Source organism: Triplophysa rosa, linkage group LG23 (assembly GCF_024868665.1).
Source record: "Triplophysa rosa linkage group LG23, Trosa_1v2, whole genome shotgun sequence".
Lineage (NCBI taxonomy): Eukaryota > Metazoa > Chordata > Actinopteri > Cypriniformes > Nemacheilidae > Triplophysa > Triplophysa rosa.
Window position 1 is genome coordinate 16,954,816 of NC_079912.1, and position 16,957 is coordinate 16,971,772.

The 16,957-nt window shown below is 37.2% G+C and overlaps 2 protein-coding genes across 3 annotated transcripts; both read right to left on the reverse strand.

Moving 5' to 3' along the window:
* Positions 1–302: 302 nt before the first annotated feature.
* On the reverse strand, positions 303–11,388 carry tfr1b (transferrin receptor 1b). 2 transcript variants are annotated; one of them, XM_057323161.1, is made up of 19 exons: positions 11,241–11,388; positions 9,445–9,494; positions 9,132–9,354; positions 8,744–8,933; positions 8,457–8,591; positions 8,162–8,249; positions 6,491–6,613; positions 6,136–6,234; positions 5,898–6,037; positions 5,433–5,596; positions 5,220–5,336; positions 5,059–5,144; positions 4,893–4,956; positions 4,673–4,740; positions 3,782–3,861; positions 3,609–3,699; positions 2,689–2,928; positions 2,441–2,590; positions 303–2,228 (listed from the first exon to the last, which is right to left on the reverse strand). In XM_057323161.1, the coding sequence occupies exons 2-19, from the start codon at positions 9,487–9,489 to the stop codon at positions 1,983–1,985; spliced, it is 2,349 nt and encodes a 782-aa protein (XP_057179144.1). In that variant the 5' UTR covers positions 9,490–9,494; positions 11,241–11,388; the 3' UTR covers positions 303–1,982. The 2 variants fall into 2 exon arrangements, with proteins under 2 accessions (XP_057179144.1, XP_057179143.1); XM_057323160.1 differs by having other exon boundaries at positions 2,689–2,931.
* A 1,292-nt stretch (positions 11,389–12,680) lies between these two features.
* On the reverse strand, positions 12,681–15,338 carry ccl20b (chemokine (C-C motif) ligand 20b). The gene is made up of 4 exons (XM_057322451.1): positions 14,720–15,338; positions 13,806–13,908; positions 13,473–13,550; positions 12,681–13,367 (listed from the first exon to the last, which is right to left on the reverse strand). Exons 1-4 carry the CDS (start codon positions 14,787–14,789, stop codon positions 13,328–13,330), a joined length of 291 nt encoding a protein of 96 aa, XP_057178434.1. The 5' UTR covers positions 14,790–15,338; the 3' UTR covers positions 12,681–13,327.
* Positions 15,339–16,957: the final 1,619 nt, after the last annotated feature.

Genomic DNA, 16,957 nt, shown 5'->3' on the forward strand with positions numbered 1-16,957 from the left:
AAGTGACATACCTTCAAGTTCTAGTTAGCACAATATAGGTAATTTTTGTCACTTTGCTTGGTCCATTTATAATTGTTGTGCTGGTAAAGACTATTGCCTTTGTTTCACTGCATTGGAGAATGCTGTTAAAAGTTGAGTCCTCACAAATATAGCAAAACAGGTACACACAGATGACTAAGATAATTGGAGAATGGTATCAAAATTATTTTTAAAAAAAAACCTTGAACCATTTTCAGTTCTTATATAAAGTTCTTATATTCTTTGTATAAAGGTGCAAGTCATACACAAAAACAAACACACAGTCAGAATAAAGCCCAGGTTTATTAAAGTTGATAGCTTTTGCACACAAAGATCAGTTCTAAGATCACAAACAACAGTTCATAACCCCTACACCCGATACATTATGACAAACTCTATGATCAACTTTAGCTCATCAAATGCATGACTGGGGAAAAAACAAAGATTGAAGCATGTAACTGGCAAGAAATAACAGTTGAAATGTCTAAGTAACTTGACGATCAGCTAAAGCAAAAAGATTGTTTGCTTCGTTTTTAAAAGGTTGCAATGTTTAGTTATGTTTCATGCACATGTTACCATGCAATGGAAGACCAAACAAGCATTGTAACTATCTGGTAAGTGCCACAAGAAAAGACAGAGATTGAAAAAGGGACTAGTATGCGATATGCCCAGCAAACTTTAACAGAAGTGCCTTCATTCATGAAGCCATAATGTAAAATCAACAGTAACCTAATACCTTAAACGACATGTTCTTATTATGCAAAATGACCACATCCTTTTTCAAACACCTGTTTTGAAATATAAAAAAGTGCAAACTCAAACAACACTCAAAAGACATGAAAGTGCCCAGACCACCAAAAATGAAGGAGAGAAGCACGGTAAGATGAAAACCCACAACCTACAATGACTGCCCACAGATCACGTATCGTTTCTAATAGAAAAGCAGAAAAAAGCCACACAATAAAATGAAGAACAAATATATACATAAACTATGGGAAACACTGTCCCCGATAATTCGATCCACACTAAAGTGAAATATGAGGGTCACTGCCCTCGATACATACACACTGGTAGGCAAAAACTACCTTCAAACACTCTACATTATGGAAGACACTGCTCCCGATAATGGTTTTAGAATAGAAATATAAATGTCACAGAAATGCTCGAGTCAGCATCGAGTTGGTCGAAATGGAAATTGTTTGCCAATTCATATTGGTTTCAAACCAACAAAACAGGATAACTGAAACAATAAAGCTATTGTCCTAAATGCCTTTGGTTTCATCGTTTTTTAGAAAAGAGGAACTGTATTAAAATGATTATTTTGGGTGTATTTCCACCTGTAACAACAGACATTTCTGGTGACAGCTGTTGGTAACATGTATTTCTGTAGCAGATGCTGCTTTTAAAGAACTGACAGTATAACCGTCATAATTATGGAAGGCACTGCTTCCGATAATTAAAAAAAAACACTTTTATAGTGAACACTGTCACTGATAAATAAATAAATACAGAACTCAGTCACTGCTAAATGGGTACAAAAGCAGAGACATTCCCTGCAAAAGTTTACAGGTTTACATTAGTGCGATTCAGTTTTCACATAGCAGCCAAATACAAAAATTTCTCAATATGCGCTTAAACGTATTATGAGTCAATCAGAAAAGCATTAACTTAAAGATATAACTGGGGATGACAACTTCAGCCTGAAATAAACCTTAAAACAAGGTTATGGCAATGGCGTTAGATTATGGCGTTGTGCTCAGATTCCTTTATCGATTACATCAACAAAACTCTAAATATGGAATTAACCGTATTGAACTTCTTTTGTGCATTTCAAAGTCAAACGCCGAAATATTCTCGATACACGGCTGCCAGATCACTCAATTTGTTGATATAAATTGTTTTGTTGTGTGGTTTACGTTTTGTTATTCATGTATCGAGACACTTTTAAGATAAAATCAAGGTTCTCATTCGACCTCATTGTCTAAGGACCAGATATCTCCAGCCAGGTCATTGGCACAGCCCTGAATGGTCCAGGTGAGCAGAGCAAATTTTCTTAAAACCTGGTCCACGTCCAGGGTTGTATTGCCTGCAATCACGTCTTTCAAGTAGTTTTCCAGGTCTGAGGCCGTTTGCCACCCGCTACCGAAGAAAATATGACGGAATGGGACATCTCTCAGAGAGACGTAAGGAGAGAGTAAATTATGCTCCACCTTTAAAGAGAAAATAAACGACAAGAACGTGAGATTTTGACCTTTGTCTGTCAGTGGCACTTAAACCATCCGCAAAAGCAGATATGAAACAAGAAACATAACATCAAAGTAAAGACCGCCCAATGACAAATGTATATTCATGTAAATCAAGTCAGGTTGCCGTGTTTTATGAATGCTTTGTGTGCACAAAGAAAACAAAAAAAGGACTTCACCTTCATTATACGATTATTGATGATACGAGACATCTCCAAGTCTTCCACATTACTGTTGTCCATATAATTTTTTAGGTTGTCCGAGGCCCGAATAAAAGAGCCCTTTGCTGCACTCAGCCACTTCGTTGACACAGACTCACTTTTACTGACCTGTAATATTTGAAAAGAACACTGAAAAGGTTATTTTGGAGATGCAAACTTTAACCGTTATTTTTTATACAACATGCATTTGAAAGGGATGGCGTCACCTTCGCATTTTTGAGTTGGTTAGTGTAACAGACGATGGCGCTGACGCGTTTGTCGATCTCGTCATTATACTTGGTAACGTCCAGTTTGAGAATGTGGTTGTGAACGAGGCGAAGCGCCATCTGTCCAGCCACCTGGGCGCCGCCCAATGACAGCTCACTCACTTTCCTTTTAGTGACATCTTCCAGATGACCTTTATCATCCAGAGCCGTTCCAAAATACTTGTAGTCAACAGACCTATCCTGCTGGATGGAAGTCGTAAAATCAGACAGCAAGTACACTCGGTAGGCAGTCATCTCCATGCTTTTTGTATACAGTCTTTAAAATAGGCATCAACCCTTTTAAGAATCATTTCATAAACACAAAAAAGATCCCAAAACCATCTTGAATTACAAAAATAGACAGGAATTTGATGTCAAATAATTCACAAAATAATACAAGTAAGAAAACAATGACGTAGGCTTATTATTAGTGATTATTTGCATTAAAGGTCCAATGTTTCATTTGTTGTCAGATCTATTGACAGAAATGCAATATAATATACATAACTATGTCATCAGAGATGTATAAAGACCTTACGATACATAATGAAGCGTTATGTTTTATAACCTTAGAATGAGCTATTCTTATATTATATTAACACACACAGCAGGGCCCTTACATGGACTTCGTCATGTTGTTTCTACAGTAGCCGGTAAAAGGACAAACTGAGTGCGTTTCGTTAATACGTCATCTCCTTCGGTAAAGAAGCAATAATGTGATGACATCTTAGGTTTGTGTCAACCACCGTAGTGCTTCGAAAGGGAGGGGTGAGCGGTGGAGTGAGCCGTTGGTTGCAATTCTCAAACTCATGGCTAGATGCCGCTAAATTTCATACACCGGACCTTAAATGTTCAGCAATGACCCTACAACAAACACTTACGCCTTGAGATGTAAAACTAAACGACACAGAAGGGATTCCAGAGAAAGTCAGGAAAGGATATGCTCCATCATCCATCTCCATGGGCTTCAGACTGAGAATGGCAACAGATAAGAATTAAAAAGCAAGCACATTGCAAACAACATACCAAGAAAAAACAATACAGATTCACTCACAGAGATGCAAGAGTGCCACCATAACTCCCCAATAGGCTCAGGCGAGAATCATACGGTTTTGAACTAACTGGATCTTTGACCTTTCAAAGAGAAAAGAGAGATCGAAAAACTGTGGAAAAAACTGTGCACCAATTGAAGTCAATTATTTGAATTCAGAGACAAAATTCGGATTTTTGTTTCTCATGCATAGCCAACAGATTAGGGATGGGTATCGTTAAGATTTTAACGGTATTACTACTCTTATCGGTCCGGTACTTTAACGGTTTTCTTATTGGTGCTTTTGGATATATTTTTTATTAAAAAAATAAAGAATTTATGAATAGAATAACACTGCTTTATTTTCTGCAATGTAAAATAAATTGTATTCAGCAAGAAGTGGGTTGGTTCATCATAGCCGCCCGCAACAATTTTTTTTTTGAAATATTTAAATGTGTATTTTAATGGACAGATTTTTATGTTTGTCCTATGTATGCAAGTAAAGCGACGAATTATTAAGCTCTCAATGTTACAATAGGCCTATTATTTGGGCTGATTTATTTATTATTATATAAACGAGTAGAAAATGTGTTGTGTCACATCATTTAATCCAACTGAAATTAGACACACACGCATAGATATAGGTTGCGCGCATGTCTCATCTGTTTTGGAAGACTCATCTGTTTAGTTTGAGAGACGCCATGTTTGGGTAGACACGCAGCGCGGAGCAGTGCCGCGTGTTTCTACAGTACCGAAAGCAGAACCGATAAGGGCGGATCTTATCGGTCTTTCATAATTTAGCCCCGGGGCTCTTTTAATACCGGGTTTCGGTACCCATCCCTACAACAGATGCTGTTACGATTTCAAAATGTAACACAAATAACACACAAAAAGTGACTGTTGCTGATGCTTTACCTTCTCCAGGGTCTTCTGCAGAAGACCCTGCAACGATGGACTGGCAGAAGCTTTGAAAGATCCCTCACCTGCAGTGGCAAAACAAGTGAATTGAAGATTTCACAGTATTCTGTATCTACATCAACAGTTTAAAACAGCAAAAATGTAACAAGAGTCATCCAGTAATAGAGTGGGACAAATTTGTAATTCACTGGAATGCAAACGTGACCAGTCAACTCACCAGTAACAACTCCATCCAGGCTGATGTAGGTAAAGGCTTTTTTGTCCAGTGATGTTGCGTAGCCCTGAATAACACAAAACACGCATCACTGTACAGTCGCAACCGCATTCCAAACAACATCATTCACTCTCGCCAAAGCATCATGCATCACAATCCCCATACAAACCTCAAGCCATTCGGTAAGGCCGACGTTACCGAAATCCCCCGCACTCCAGCTGGCAAACACAATACTCCTCCTGGGTCTGAAACCACCTACAGCGAAGAGGTCGAAAAGTGAGTGCACAACACACACCACCACAACTAACAAATACAGGGAGATGAGTGTACCTTTCACCATCTCTGAGAAAGCTCTCGCAAGCTCCACCAAAAGAGCAGTGCCAACTGCAGACTTGGCAAAACCAGAGGTCATGGAATCTCTCTGCGCTCCAATCACGACGTAACGATCTGCAGGATTCGGAACGAATTTGTAACATCATCGGGTCCACGGATGTTTATAATGATGTGCATTTATGCAAAGCGCAATGTAAGACTGAGACTCACCAGTGTCTATGAAGCCTTTGATGGCTCCAAACACGTTATGGATCTTGGTATCGATAAGTTCGTTGTTGACTTCTACGGTGAGCAGAGGGTCAGTTTCATTTCCTAACTTGTAATTGGACAAGCCACCCTGAAAGCTTTTTGGGGCACCGTTTCCACCCATTTTACTGCAAGAAATTTGAGAATAACCGTTGAAAATGTTTCAAAGAAAATAAAATGTAGCATGTCATTTCTGCACAACGGCATCACAAAATGCAACAGCCAAAATAACGTTTAAAACTTTTTTTGATACTGGCTGAAAAACACCACTGTTTAGCCAATAGAACAAATGGAGCCAAGTCATAATGGTGATAATTATGATCAACTTTAAAACAAATTATTTCTGTGTACCGTAATAAACTGGGACAGGAGAACGTATTCTAGAAACAAATGACACAGGTTTACATTCAATCTAAACTTATAACATACTTAAAGATTTTGACTGCCATGTCAGCAGTGATCGTCTGGGCCAGAATATCAGGAAGACCAGAAGACTTTGTAGGAGGAAACTGGGTGTGATTAAAAGACGGGAATCCTGGAGTATAAGGATCACCTGATCCCAAGTGGACCTACAATAATACAAAAAACATCAAAGCAGTGAAGAAAATCAAAAACTCTGCAAAACCACATTGTGAAGACACTCAAACACAAGAATGGCATAACTTACGTGACCATAGAGTTCAGTATCTTGAGGCATGCCGTCATAGTCGGCAGGGTCTGGATAGATCAGAACTGCTACAGCACCTTTCTTTGCAACATTCGCAACCTATAGCAACCACAAACACATGTTGGTCAACACTACCAAAACGTAAAAAGTTAGTAAAAGTGTTACCACCAACTATACAGTACATGCACTTCTAGGGACCATGCGAGTAGAAAATGAACGTTTTTTTTTTATTGTTAAAAATGCATTGTAAAACATTTCTGTCAGGTTAGGTTACTTTACAGTATAACTACAGTAGCTGTAAATATAAAGCTTGCATTAAATTAAATACATGACAAATGAAGAGTATCGTTATTACCTTCTGCGCCATACTGATTTTCCCAGCCCGCATCAGTACAACAGATCCATTTAGATTTAGTTTATTCTCCTCCAAGATCGCCAGGTCCTGTGGCTCCCCATAGTTAGCATACACGACTCTACCCTGTGAGAGAATGGCATGCTATTATATGATATTCCAGCATCTATGTTTATTTTTATTACCACATTAAAAATACACACCTTTGATTTAGTTAAAAACATTAAAAAACCTCAAAACATTAAAAGACTGACCGATCAATAATAAAAAAGCAAGTTTTCAAACATCCAGTACTGCATATTAAAGGTGCAGTGAATTAAGACCACAATTTTAACCCGAGCTTTTGTTATATAAGAGGGAATTGTATTCAAGCGAACATCCTGTAAGTGTCACACCTGAAAACGCCCTTGTTACTGAAATAACAACTGTTATTGACACGAGGCCCAGCGAATGCCAGGTCCTGGAATGCATCTATAGGTTGAACACCGCCTCCACAGAAGAATATCAACGACTACTTCTCGAGCCCCGCCCACTGGTTCGCGCATGACAGTACTGAACACAAGCTGCACAGAACCAGATAGAGCGAGTGTGCATCATGCCGTTAAAGATCGCAAAATATTGTGCAGTGCCTGATTGTGGAAGAACACAGTCGCTGCATAACCGACAGTAGGAATGCGTGGTTGAAGTTCATTTTTAAAGACGTTCCAGCTCACGGGGGGAAAACATTGAGCGTGTGTTCGCTTCATTTCAACGCGGATTCCTTGAACAAGTCTTTGCGGAGAGACTAAAATTAAAAAGCTGTGCCGTGCCGTCAATATTGCATCCGATAGGAACGGCGCAGCAATCTTATGCGAGTAAAACATATTTGTACTATGCGTCACTATTGCTTTGTTAGAGATCGCTTGATATGCCCTGATAGTATTAGCTGGGGACCTCTAGTCATTTGTAATAATTGTAATCGGCATCTCTGTGATTTGGCGGCCTCATATATCATTTTTCAAGGTTTTATCCACCGTTTGCGAATAATGGAGGCCGTTTTGAAGTGTTTTGGTATTATTTCTGGTGCCGGGTCGTTTTGGCCAGGAGTCTACCGTCTGTTTATTTTATCATGAAAACTATAAAGTTTGAGACCTGTGATCGCTGTGATCTTCTGTCCAGTTCGTGGGTCTTAAATACTGACATGTACAGTCATATATCATTAAACACAATACAACTATAGGCTATATAAACTATACGCAAAGCCTTGCCATCACATCCGGGAAATAAGTCCGTAAATTTGAGTAAAATCACGTTAAGTAACGTTACGTGTCTATTACCAAATTCACAGAAGGCTCCAACTAAGTCAACTACGCAAACTGCTATCCAATCACAGCAGTGGGCGTTTACTTCCAAGTCTTCTATGCGGCCCGGGCCCACCCTTAAAAACCGAGCGTTTCTCCAGCCGGCCTCAAAACCAGGGTAGAAAATAGCCTATTACTTATTGATTTTGATGTTTTCGAATGTAAAAACCACGCGAACGTCAAAAGTAAACATCAGACAATAGAATAAAAAAATAAAAACGGCCAGTTCACTGCACCTTTAAAAAAAACAGTGCTTTCTACACTCTGTTATCTGAATCAACTTAAAACTAAAAGCCCTTTTTGATTGCCAAACGCAACAACATATTAAGCTCACCTGTTTCATTCCTGTTGCACTGTAGGCCAAGAACCCCTTAGGACTTCCAATCTCTTCTGAACCAAACATCACTTTGTTTGGATTGGAGCTGTTTCAGTTTAAAAATGTCTGAATTACAAACATGCAAGCAATGCAAATAGGCCATCTTTAAGTCTATATGACATTTACATTTCTAAATATGTCTCCGGTCTGTAAATGAAAGCTAGTGTGCGAAAACCATGCTTGTTATTTCATCCCCCCCCTCATTTGAGGCATATATCATATTGTGTGCAGTTTCTAAAGAGAAAGCACTGACCTGCTAGGATACTGTAGCTTCACAAAGTGTTCATCATCCCAAGTTTTCATGTGCAGATTTGCAAAGAAATTATGGATTTTGTCAGCTAATAAGTAATCTTCAGATGATCCTGCCTTATAGACAACTGAATACTCACTTAAAGGAAGAAGAACATTGAACATCCGAATTACAAAAGGACGGTACAATTAAATGTGTACATTTAAAAATAAAAGTCTTTCATTTTTTCTCCATGTGAAACAAGCATCAACAAGCAGCAACGAACTATCATATTCTATATGAACAGATACCAGATTCTTTTCTGAACGCTTTCAGCTGTCAGCGTCTCATTCAGAAGTTTAACAACATCACTCCAATCCATACTGGGTTTAGGATTATCAAAAACCGGTGGTTGAACTTCTTGTCTTGGTTGCTGAGTGCTTGATAACGGGCAGGGAGGCGTCTCAGGCTGATGGTGGACAGAGTAGCCAATGAGGAAACCTGATACAGGGAAGAGGAAAACTATGAGTGCTGTTTCAACCAAGGGTATTAGAAAATGAGAACATCTTGACAAACAAACCTTTAACTTTTCGGAATACTTGATTCTGATTGGTCAATCATTAAAATGTAACTTAAACTGTACATCACATTAACTAAAATATAAAAATATATAATGAAATGTATTGCAAAAGCAATCACCAATGCAGACGAGGAGCAGCACAACAGTGACTGAAGCACAAATCTTCCATTTGTTCCACGACGCCGGACGTCTGGGGGATCTCGTGTACATCTCATGCCCTATATGACCCTGCTCTGCACCGTCCATTTCCTCTTCTTCAGTGTCCGCAGACATCTTCACCTCCACATGGCTGCTCTCTCCATCGGGGGTCTGGTTGAACCTGGTGTACGAGCGACTGTTAACCTGTCAAAAAGGAAACATTACATTCATCAGGTTACAATAAATCGGACTTACACACACATTTAGGAAATTTAGGAAACAAACAAAACTTACCATCTTCGAAAACTTCATCTTTGCTTGATCTATTGTTCCAGCCATTGAATCTGAAATGGAAGAGATGGCCTTTAATAACCGAGGTTTTTATAAGATTCTGCCCAGACAAAGAGCCCTTTTTGAGGTCTTGTGAATTCATAAACACGACCCCCCAAATTCAAAGTCCAAGAGTAGTTTGATCTGTTAACAAAGAGTCAGTCTTTTGATTCGCTGAAATCCATCCAAAAAGCAGAACCACCCTCTGCAGCGGCTCCACGGCTAGTTAAAGGCTGATCAACGCTGATAGAAATCGATTGACATTATATAATGATGAGTTTGACATTTCGCATAGATCACGAGTCCACGAACAGTCAGCGATACATTCAGCCTTGTGCAAAGTTAAACCACAAACTAATTCACCATAAAAAGCTAGTGACAAAAACCACCAGTCAGATGTCACAACATCAGTAGTCAGATCATGTGAAACTGTAAAAACTAAACTAAACGGAAGGAGCCGTTTCTGGTAGATCAAGTTTTTCTATTTCAATACCTCAAAACCACAGTTGGCGCCTTTTTTACAACCGGTTAAGAATTGCAACAGAATACTTCAGAGGGCTAATGAATGAGTCAGTCAGGACATCTATGAATAAACTCATTTCGCCTAAACTAAGCCCAACCCATATGGATAAACCCAACTTTAGTCGCTTTGCATAAATGTAAACTCAACCTCACATCCTCATTGTTAACAATGGAGGTCTCGGCTATTTCACGTGTTATGGCGCCTAAAATAAGCTTAGAAATGTGCTTTAAAAAAATGTATGTCATTACTTTACTGAACCGAGACATGATCCAGAGATTTACCCAATTGGATCTGGGTGCATTGAAATTTTATCCCACAAAGCATGGCCTAAAGACCATGAAGTATCTAACTGAAGAGAAGAGAGTATGACACAAGGGTATATACTAGTGTGAGACATGTGAGTGTCACAATCACAATGAGACATTCATAAGGAATGATGCTGCATAATGATTTCTATTGTAAATCTGACTACTATTTCTTGAAGAGTATTCCCCTCTCACAAACAGCTATAAAGACCTAGTGTTTTATTATGATTTGGATTTTACAGTGAAACTTAAAAAAAAAAACTCCATAGGACAACTCCAAGGTGACCCAGAAATCACACGTTAAAGAGCATGCCATGTGTCATGACATTTATCATTTAAATGACAGATGTAAAAAAAAACATTGCTGGTCTCTAAAACAGTGTTAACCTAATTAAATGTACGAATTAAAAATAAGCATGGATAAAAAATGTAAAGCATTTATTTAATGTCACCACGTTAAGGTCAAACGTTGTAGGCACTTCCTGTCCACGTGCACGCGTGGGCGAAGCAAGAATATTTAAGATGCCATTTATTTGTGGTAAGAAAACCATTAATCAGAAACAAAATGAATCAGAAATAATATCCAATTATGATCCTTTAAGTAGACCTAAATAGGATTGTTGCGATATTAAAGCTGCGGATCGTTTTTCAAGAATAAAATGAATGGACTTCCGCATATAAGCCATTGCCATTACCAAGGTGAGGGGTTAGTTGATCCATTCTAGAAGTGTGCATGTTTAACAATTATATTACCAGATTCGTAAAAACGAATACAAAACAAAAAGTATTACGCAATAAGTAACCGTGTCATTCACTGAAGCGTTGTGCAAGTTCATAGTGCTTGACATTCCCATTAAACTGTCAAAGGCCATCCTACTACTTTATCAAATATCATTACACTCCGCTGGCGTACAGAAAAATCATTAACTTACTTTTCACGGATGAACTGATCCTTATACAATGTTTCTGCTTTTTTTCAATTTGTCAGCTATTATTAAAGTGAGGGTGGATAGTTCTGCGCAGCACCATGCGCTCAGCCACAGCACTCTTGTCTTTCTGCACGAACGCACACGTCTTCTTCTGTTTTTGGGCGCGTTGCATCTTGCCGGGATATCGCCACCTACTGCCGACTACTGGGAATTTAGATCATATTTATACTTAATCATTTCCTTCTTAAATCAGTATTGCTATTTCTAATATTTCAAATATACATTCGGGATTATCGATGTTGTTTTTTCTCTATATATCTGCAATCTGATATTTCTTTGCTAACTGATTTATATTCCATCCACATCCTCTTCCTTTTTTATTTATATATTCACAGCAGTTTTTTAAAACATCATCAGCAATATGATTTCCAGCAAGACTCATGTTGATTTAACAAAAATGAAAATTCTGACATCTTTTCCTCACCCCCTTGTCATTTCAAACCTGTGTGACTTTCTTTCTTCCTCAGAACACAAAAGAAGATATTTTGAAGAATGTTGGTAACCGAACAATGGCAGTATACATTCATTTCTATTGTATTGACACAAAACCAATGCAATAGGTACCGCCGTTGTTCGGTTACTAGTTTCTAGACATATTCCATAAACTCTGTAATGTAATCCAACAGTCTTTTTACTAATGCCCCTGATGCAAACATCAGCTATGTGTTTATTGTGTAACTTCATACTTTTAACAAACTTTTTTATCTTGGTTGAAGGTGAAATCTGAAAGGAGAGAAACAAAGACTCACAAAACCAGAGGAAAAGGAAGTAAAAAACAAAAACCCCTTCACTGAGATTAGTCATGCTATCCAAACACCTGCAGAAATCTTCAGTTGAGTGTATACGTGTAAATGGATGGGTACTGAAACTATTCACTCAGATGATATTCAAACAGCTTTACCATATAGTTTACATACAGTAGGCAGCAAGCTATTTTAAAGCAGCTTTCCAAATTGTCTAATGCACCCTTTTTTTATTATTACTAAATATACCAATGGGCGACTCTTACACTGTCATGCACCTACTGTACATGTGCTGTATACAGTAGGCATGTGTGTCAGGTAGAGTATAGCCATACATGACAGGTATTGCTCAGACTGCTTCATCATTTTTAGACTTATCAAAACAAGAGACTGTCAGTTTTAGTTGAGATGTTTGACAAAAAATGTCAGATCACATAGATGCAGTATATCTGAATACTTTAGAGCTCTGTTTCATTTAGACATTTCTTTAAAGGCTTTATTCATGAGCTTTAAGCCCTCTTAAGATTGTGTTTCCTTAAATTATAGTCTTTGGTACATTTCAGTGCAAATGCCTTGGATTAAATTTCAGGAAATATGAAAAATATGCTGAGTAGATACACAACAGCAATAGAAAGTGAAATGAAGGACGTTTATTTATAAATACAACATCAAATAAATATTATCAAAATGTCATTTACAATTTATTTAAGCAATTCCATTGAATATTTAATTTCACCCAAAGGTAAAAACACCTAGCTTGTAATGCTGGCTTTGAACAGAAGAGGGCAGCACTAGGCCGTTCCACAAAAGAGAACATACTGAACGAAGAACATACGTTCAATTTACAATTTGTAACATTTAAGTTACAGAAACCATGTGGAATAGTCTCTAGTATGCGAGTCTTTTCAATACACATGCACATTTTATATCCATATTAAAATATAAACCATTATTTAAAAAAACATTTTAAAAGTAAAAAACCTTAAAACTTAAGTTCAAAAGCTGCCTGAAATTTGGTAAATTGGTTCAAGTATAAAAGCAACTAGAACCAGGGACAAAGGGGCAGCTTTCAAACTAAAGTTTTTAAGTTCATATGGTTAATATATTTTACAGTGAATGTGAGAAGCTGTAAAAAAACATTTTGTCATATAAAAACACAAAACTTTCCAAATTGATTTACAACATCCCAAAATAGGCTTACAAACCATAACATTTTTTAACAGGTTCAAACTATAGCAGTAACAAATATACGTTTTCTTTAGCTTCTTTGTGCGCTCTGTAGACATCTTAAAACATATTGCCAGTCTTCATTCTTTCTGCCTTCATTCTAAAGGAAAGAGAACGTTTGTTTTGTCAATTACATAAAAACACACAATATTTGGTTAGATAGTATTTCTTAATATTAGTGATTGATAATTCACTTTTCACATACTTCAGGCATGAGACTCGTTTTTGAGTCCAGTTTTCCTTTGGGTCTGCACATATTAATCTTCCTGTCATCGTCTGAAAGCTGCAATGATATGAAATACATTGAACCATAATACATACAACATTATCGGCAACCTTATCTACACAGGAAACAAGGTCATTAACAGCATTGTTTGTTATTCTATCCTGATATATGCCATGCCAACCATCCAACCAAACAAACAAATGTATAAACCTCCTCTATCACAATTAATATATCACACTTTTTATTGCAGTATTCATGTTGCAGGCATAATTGGACAAATGTGGAACACATGAAAAATGAAGTGATACATACACAATTGCAGGGATGTCACATCTTTTAGTGATGTCCTGGATATAGTAGCCTTTCATATTTCGACAGTCTATCGGTGATTTACGATAGTTGAGGCAACATCTTGCTGTGTCGGGAGTGAAAGGATTGTTAGATCAGTGTCAAACGCTCATGCTTTTAAATCATGACAACTTTAAATTATATACCTACAATAGCCATAATTATAGTATAGTTTAGCAATACTATAGTATTACTATAGTTATAAACTTAAGGGTATTATTTACCCAAAAATAAAAATTCTGTCATCATTTACTCTATAAGGTTGTTCCAAATCTGTATAAATTTCTATTTTATGATGAACACAGAGAAAGCTATTTGGAAGAATGCTTATAAACAGTTAGCCACCATTGACTACCATAGTAGGAAAAATGACAATGTTAGTCAAAAGTGCCCCAGAACTGTTTGCCTTCCGAAACTCTTCAAAATATCTTAGTTTGTGTTCAACAGAACAAAGACATTTATAGAGCAATTTTTCCTACTATGGTAGTGAATTGCGGCCAAGAACTGTTTCATTACAAGCATTCGTTCTCTGTGTTCATCAGAGCAAAGAAATTCATACTTGGAACAACTCGAGGGTGATTAAATGAAGACAGACTTTTCTGTTCCTTTAAGGCTTGTTGAGCTGCCAAAATAGGGGTGCAAATTAATTAAACTGGGAATTTGAAGAGGTAATTAGATCCGTCTTCTGTATTACTATTTTGCTCTTAAGAAAGTTGTAAGTTAACATATAATAGACATGCATTTAATGCATTATGTCATAACAATAAAAGCATTTCAAAGCAAATGCTTAATACTGAGAAGATTTTTTTTCAACCTTTTGCCATATACAATTAATGCATTCAGCAGAATAATGTTGTAAAACACAGTAGCTCACTCACCTGCCTCTATCTCCGTGCTGAAAAGGCCAAATAAGAGCAGGCACAATGTGCAGATTTTAATGTTGACCATCTTTGAAAAGAGTTAGTGTTTAAGTCCTGTTAAGGAGAAATCCAAACCGATCAAAAAAACCTTGTGGAGTTATGCATCAGCCTTTCTTCAATTTATACACATCTGAGACCACGTGGCTCTTATTACAAACAGTACAGGTGTGTGTGTGAGAGAGAGAGAGAGAAAGAAAGAGAGAAAACAAGTTGCCAACTTCCTGCTTTCATCATCACATTCCACTGGTCAGCACATTAAGGTCATAAAGCACACACACACACATACAACAGTTGTTTTTTTACTGTGTGAATAAAAACATTTTTAATTATATATTTGATTACTTTTAAAAGAAATCTCTTTTTCTCAGGTCTTTATAACAAGTCTGTATATGAGGAATGTAATTGCTTCCCCACAGAAGAAGTAAAAAAAAACTAGATGTCTATTTATTGTGTATCATCAAAGTTTGCAGTTGCATCTAATGGTACAGTTTAATGCATCATTTTTCTACTATGAGAAACAATGAGCCATATAACAGGTCATAAATGTTATATCTTACACATACGTATCATAATGAGTGTGGTGTTTAATTCTAATTTTTTTTTTCAAAAATATTACTTAACATGACTGTATCAGCCTGCTGGTTCCACTATCAAAATCAAGTTCCAGATTAAATCAAAGTAATGAACTGTAACAGCTACACGTTTTCACTTTTTACGATAAAAAATAGCTTAAGAAAATACACACCTAGTACAATGTTGCTATGGATTCAACCTCAGTTTATTTTTTAATGACAGCAAATAGAAACGCATGAAGTCACATAGCTTAAATATTAACTAGTGATGTCATTATAATTACTCAACATCCTGTCTGACATCTGACTCACTGAAAATCTGTTTAATTAAAGAACTATAAGAGGAAGGCAGTTTGCCAAATTGTATTTAAATCATAACTTTTCACACTTTAAGTTTGATTGACTCGTTGTAGAAGTTTCTGCTTTTACTTGGTAACACTTTACAATAAGGTTGTATATGTTATATAAGTTAATGCATTAGCTAACATGAACTAACATTGAACGATACTTCTAAAGCATTTATTAACCTTAGTTCATGTTAATTTAAGCATTTACTAATACATTTTAAAATCAAACATTGTCACTGTTAACATTAGTTAATACACCGTGAAATAACATGAAGAAATGTATTGACAGTAATAAACATTAAAGGTGTCATGAATTAAGACCTCGATTTTAACCCGAGCTTTTGTTATATAAGAGGTTATATATCATATTCAAGCGAACATCCTGTAAGTGGCACACCTGAAAACACCCTTGTTACTGAGATTACAACTGTTATTGACACGAGGCCCAGCGAATGCCAGGTCCTGGAATGCATCTATAGGTTGAACACCGCCTCCACAGAAGAATATCAACGACTACTTCTCTAGCCCCGCCCACTGGTTCGCGCATGACAGTACTGAAGTAACACAAGTTGCGCAGAACCAGATAGAGCGAACAAGCAATAAACATACCGTTAAAGATCGCAAAATATTGTGCAGTCAGTGCCTGGTTGTGGAAGAACACAGTCGCTGCACCTTCCTTCGGATTCCGACAGTAGGAATGCGTGGTTGAAGTTCATTTTTAAAGACGTTCCAGCTCACGTGGGAAAAACATTGAGCGTGTGTTCGCTTCATTTCACCGCGGATTCCTTGGTGAACAAAGTCCAGGTCGACGCTGGATTTGCAGAGAGACAAAATTAAAAAGCAGTGCTGTGCAGTCAATATTGGATCCGACAGGAATGGAGCAGCAATCTTATGTGAGTAAAACATATTTGTACTATGCGTCACTATTGCTTTGTTAGAGATCGCTTGATATGCCCTGATAATGTCTAACCTAACATTATGTGTCTAACCAAATTCACAGAAGGCTTCAACTAAGCAAACTGCTATCCAATCATAGCAGTGGGCGTTTACTTCCAAGTCTTCAATGCGGCACGGCCATTGAAAATGAGCGTTTGTCAAAACACGGGTAGAAAATAGCTTATTACTTATTGATTTTGATATTTTTGAATGTAAAAACCACGCGAACGTCACAAGTAAACCTCATACAATAGTATAAAACAATAAAAAAGGCAGTTCATGACACCTTTAACATAAATGCATTTGGCAAATGCTTTTATACAAACTGTGTTATGCATTAC

What these genes read in the sequence shown, in the direction of transcription:
- tfr1b (XM_057323160.1), bottom strand. Translation starts at nt 9,489, where the DNA reads ATGGCTGGAACAATAGATCAAGCAAAGATGAAGTTTTCGAAGATG. An exon ending in AGCGTTCAGAAAAGAATCTG is followed by an intron (nt 8,592 to 8,743) that starts GTATCTGTTCAT and finishes TCTTCCTTTAAG; the next exon opens with TGAGTATTCAGTTGTCTATA. An exon ending in AAGCTACAGTATCCTAGCAG is followed by an intron (nt 8,250 to 8,456) that starts GTCAGTGCTTTC and finishes AAACTGAAACAG; the next exon opens with CTCCAATCCAAACAAAGTGA.
- ccl20b (XM_057322451.1), bottom strand. Translation starts at nt 14,789, where the DNA reads ATGGTCAACATTAAAATCTGCACATTGTGCCTGCTCTTATTTGGCCTT. An exon ending in CAGCACGGAGATAGAGGCAG is followed by an intron (nt 13,909 to 14,719) that starts GTGAGTGAGCTA and finishes CTCCCGACACAG; the next exon opens with CAAGATGTTGCCTCAACTAT. An exon ending in TGTGACATCCCTGCAATTGT is followed by an intron (nt 13,551 to 13,805) that starts GTATGTATCACT and finishes ATATCATTGCAG; the next exon opens with CTTTCAGACGATGACAGGAA.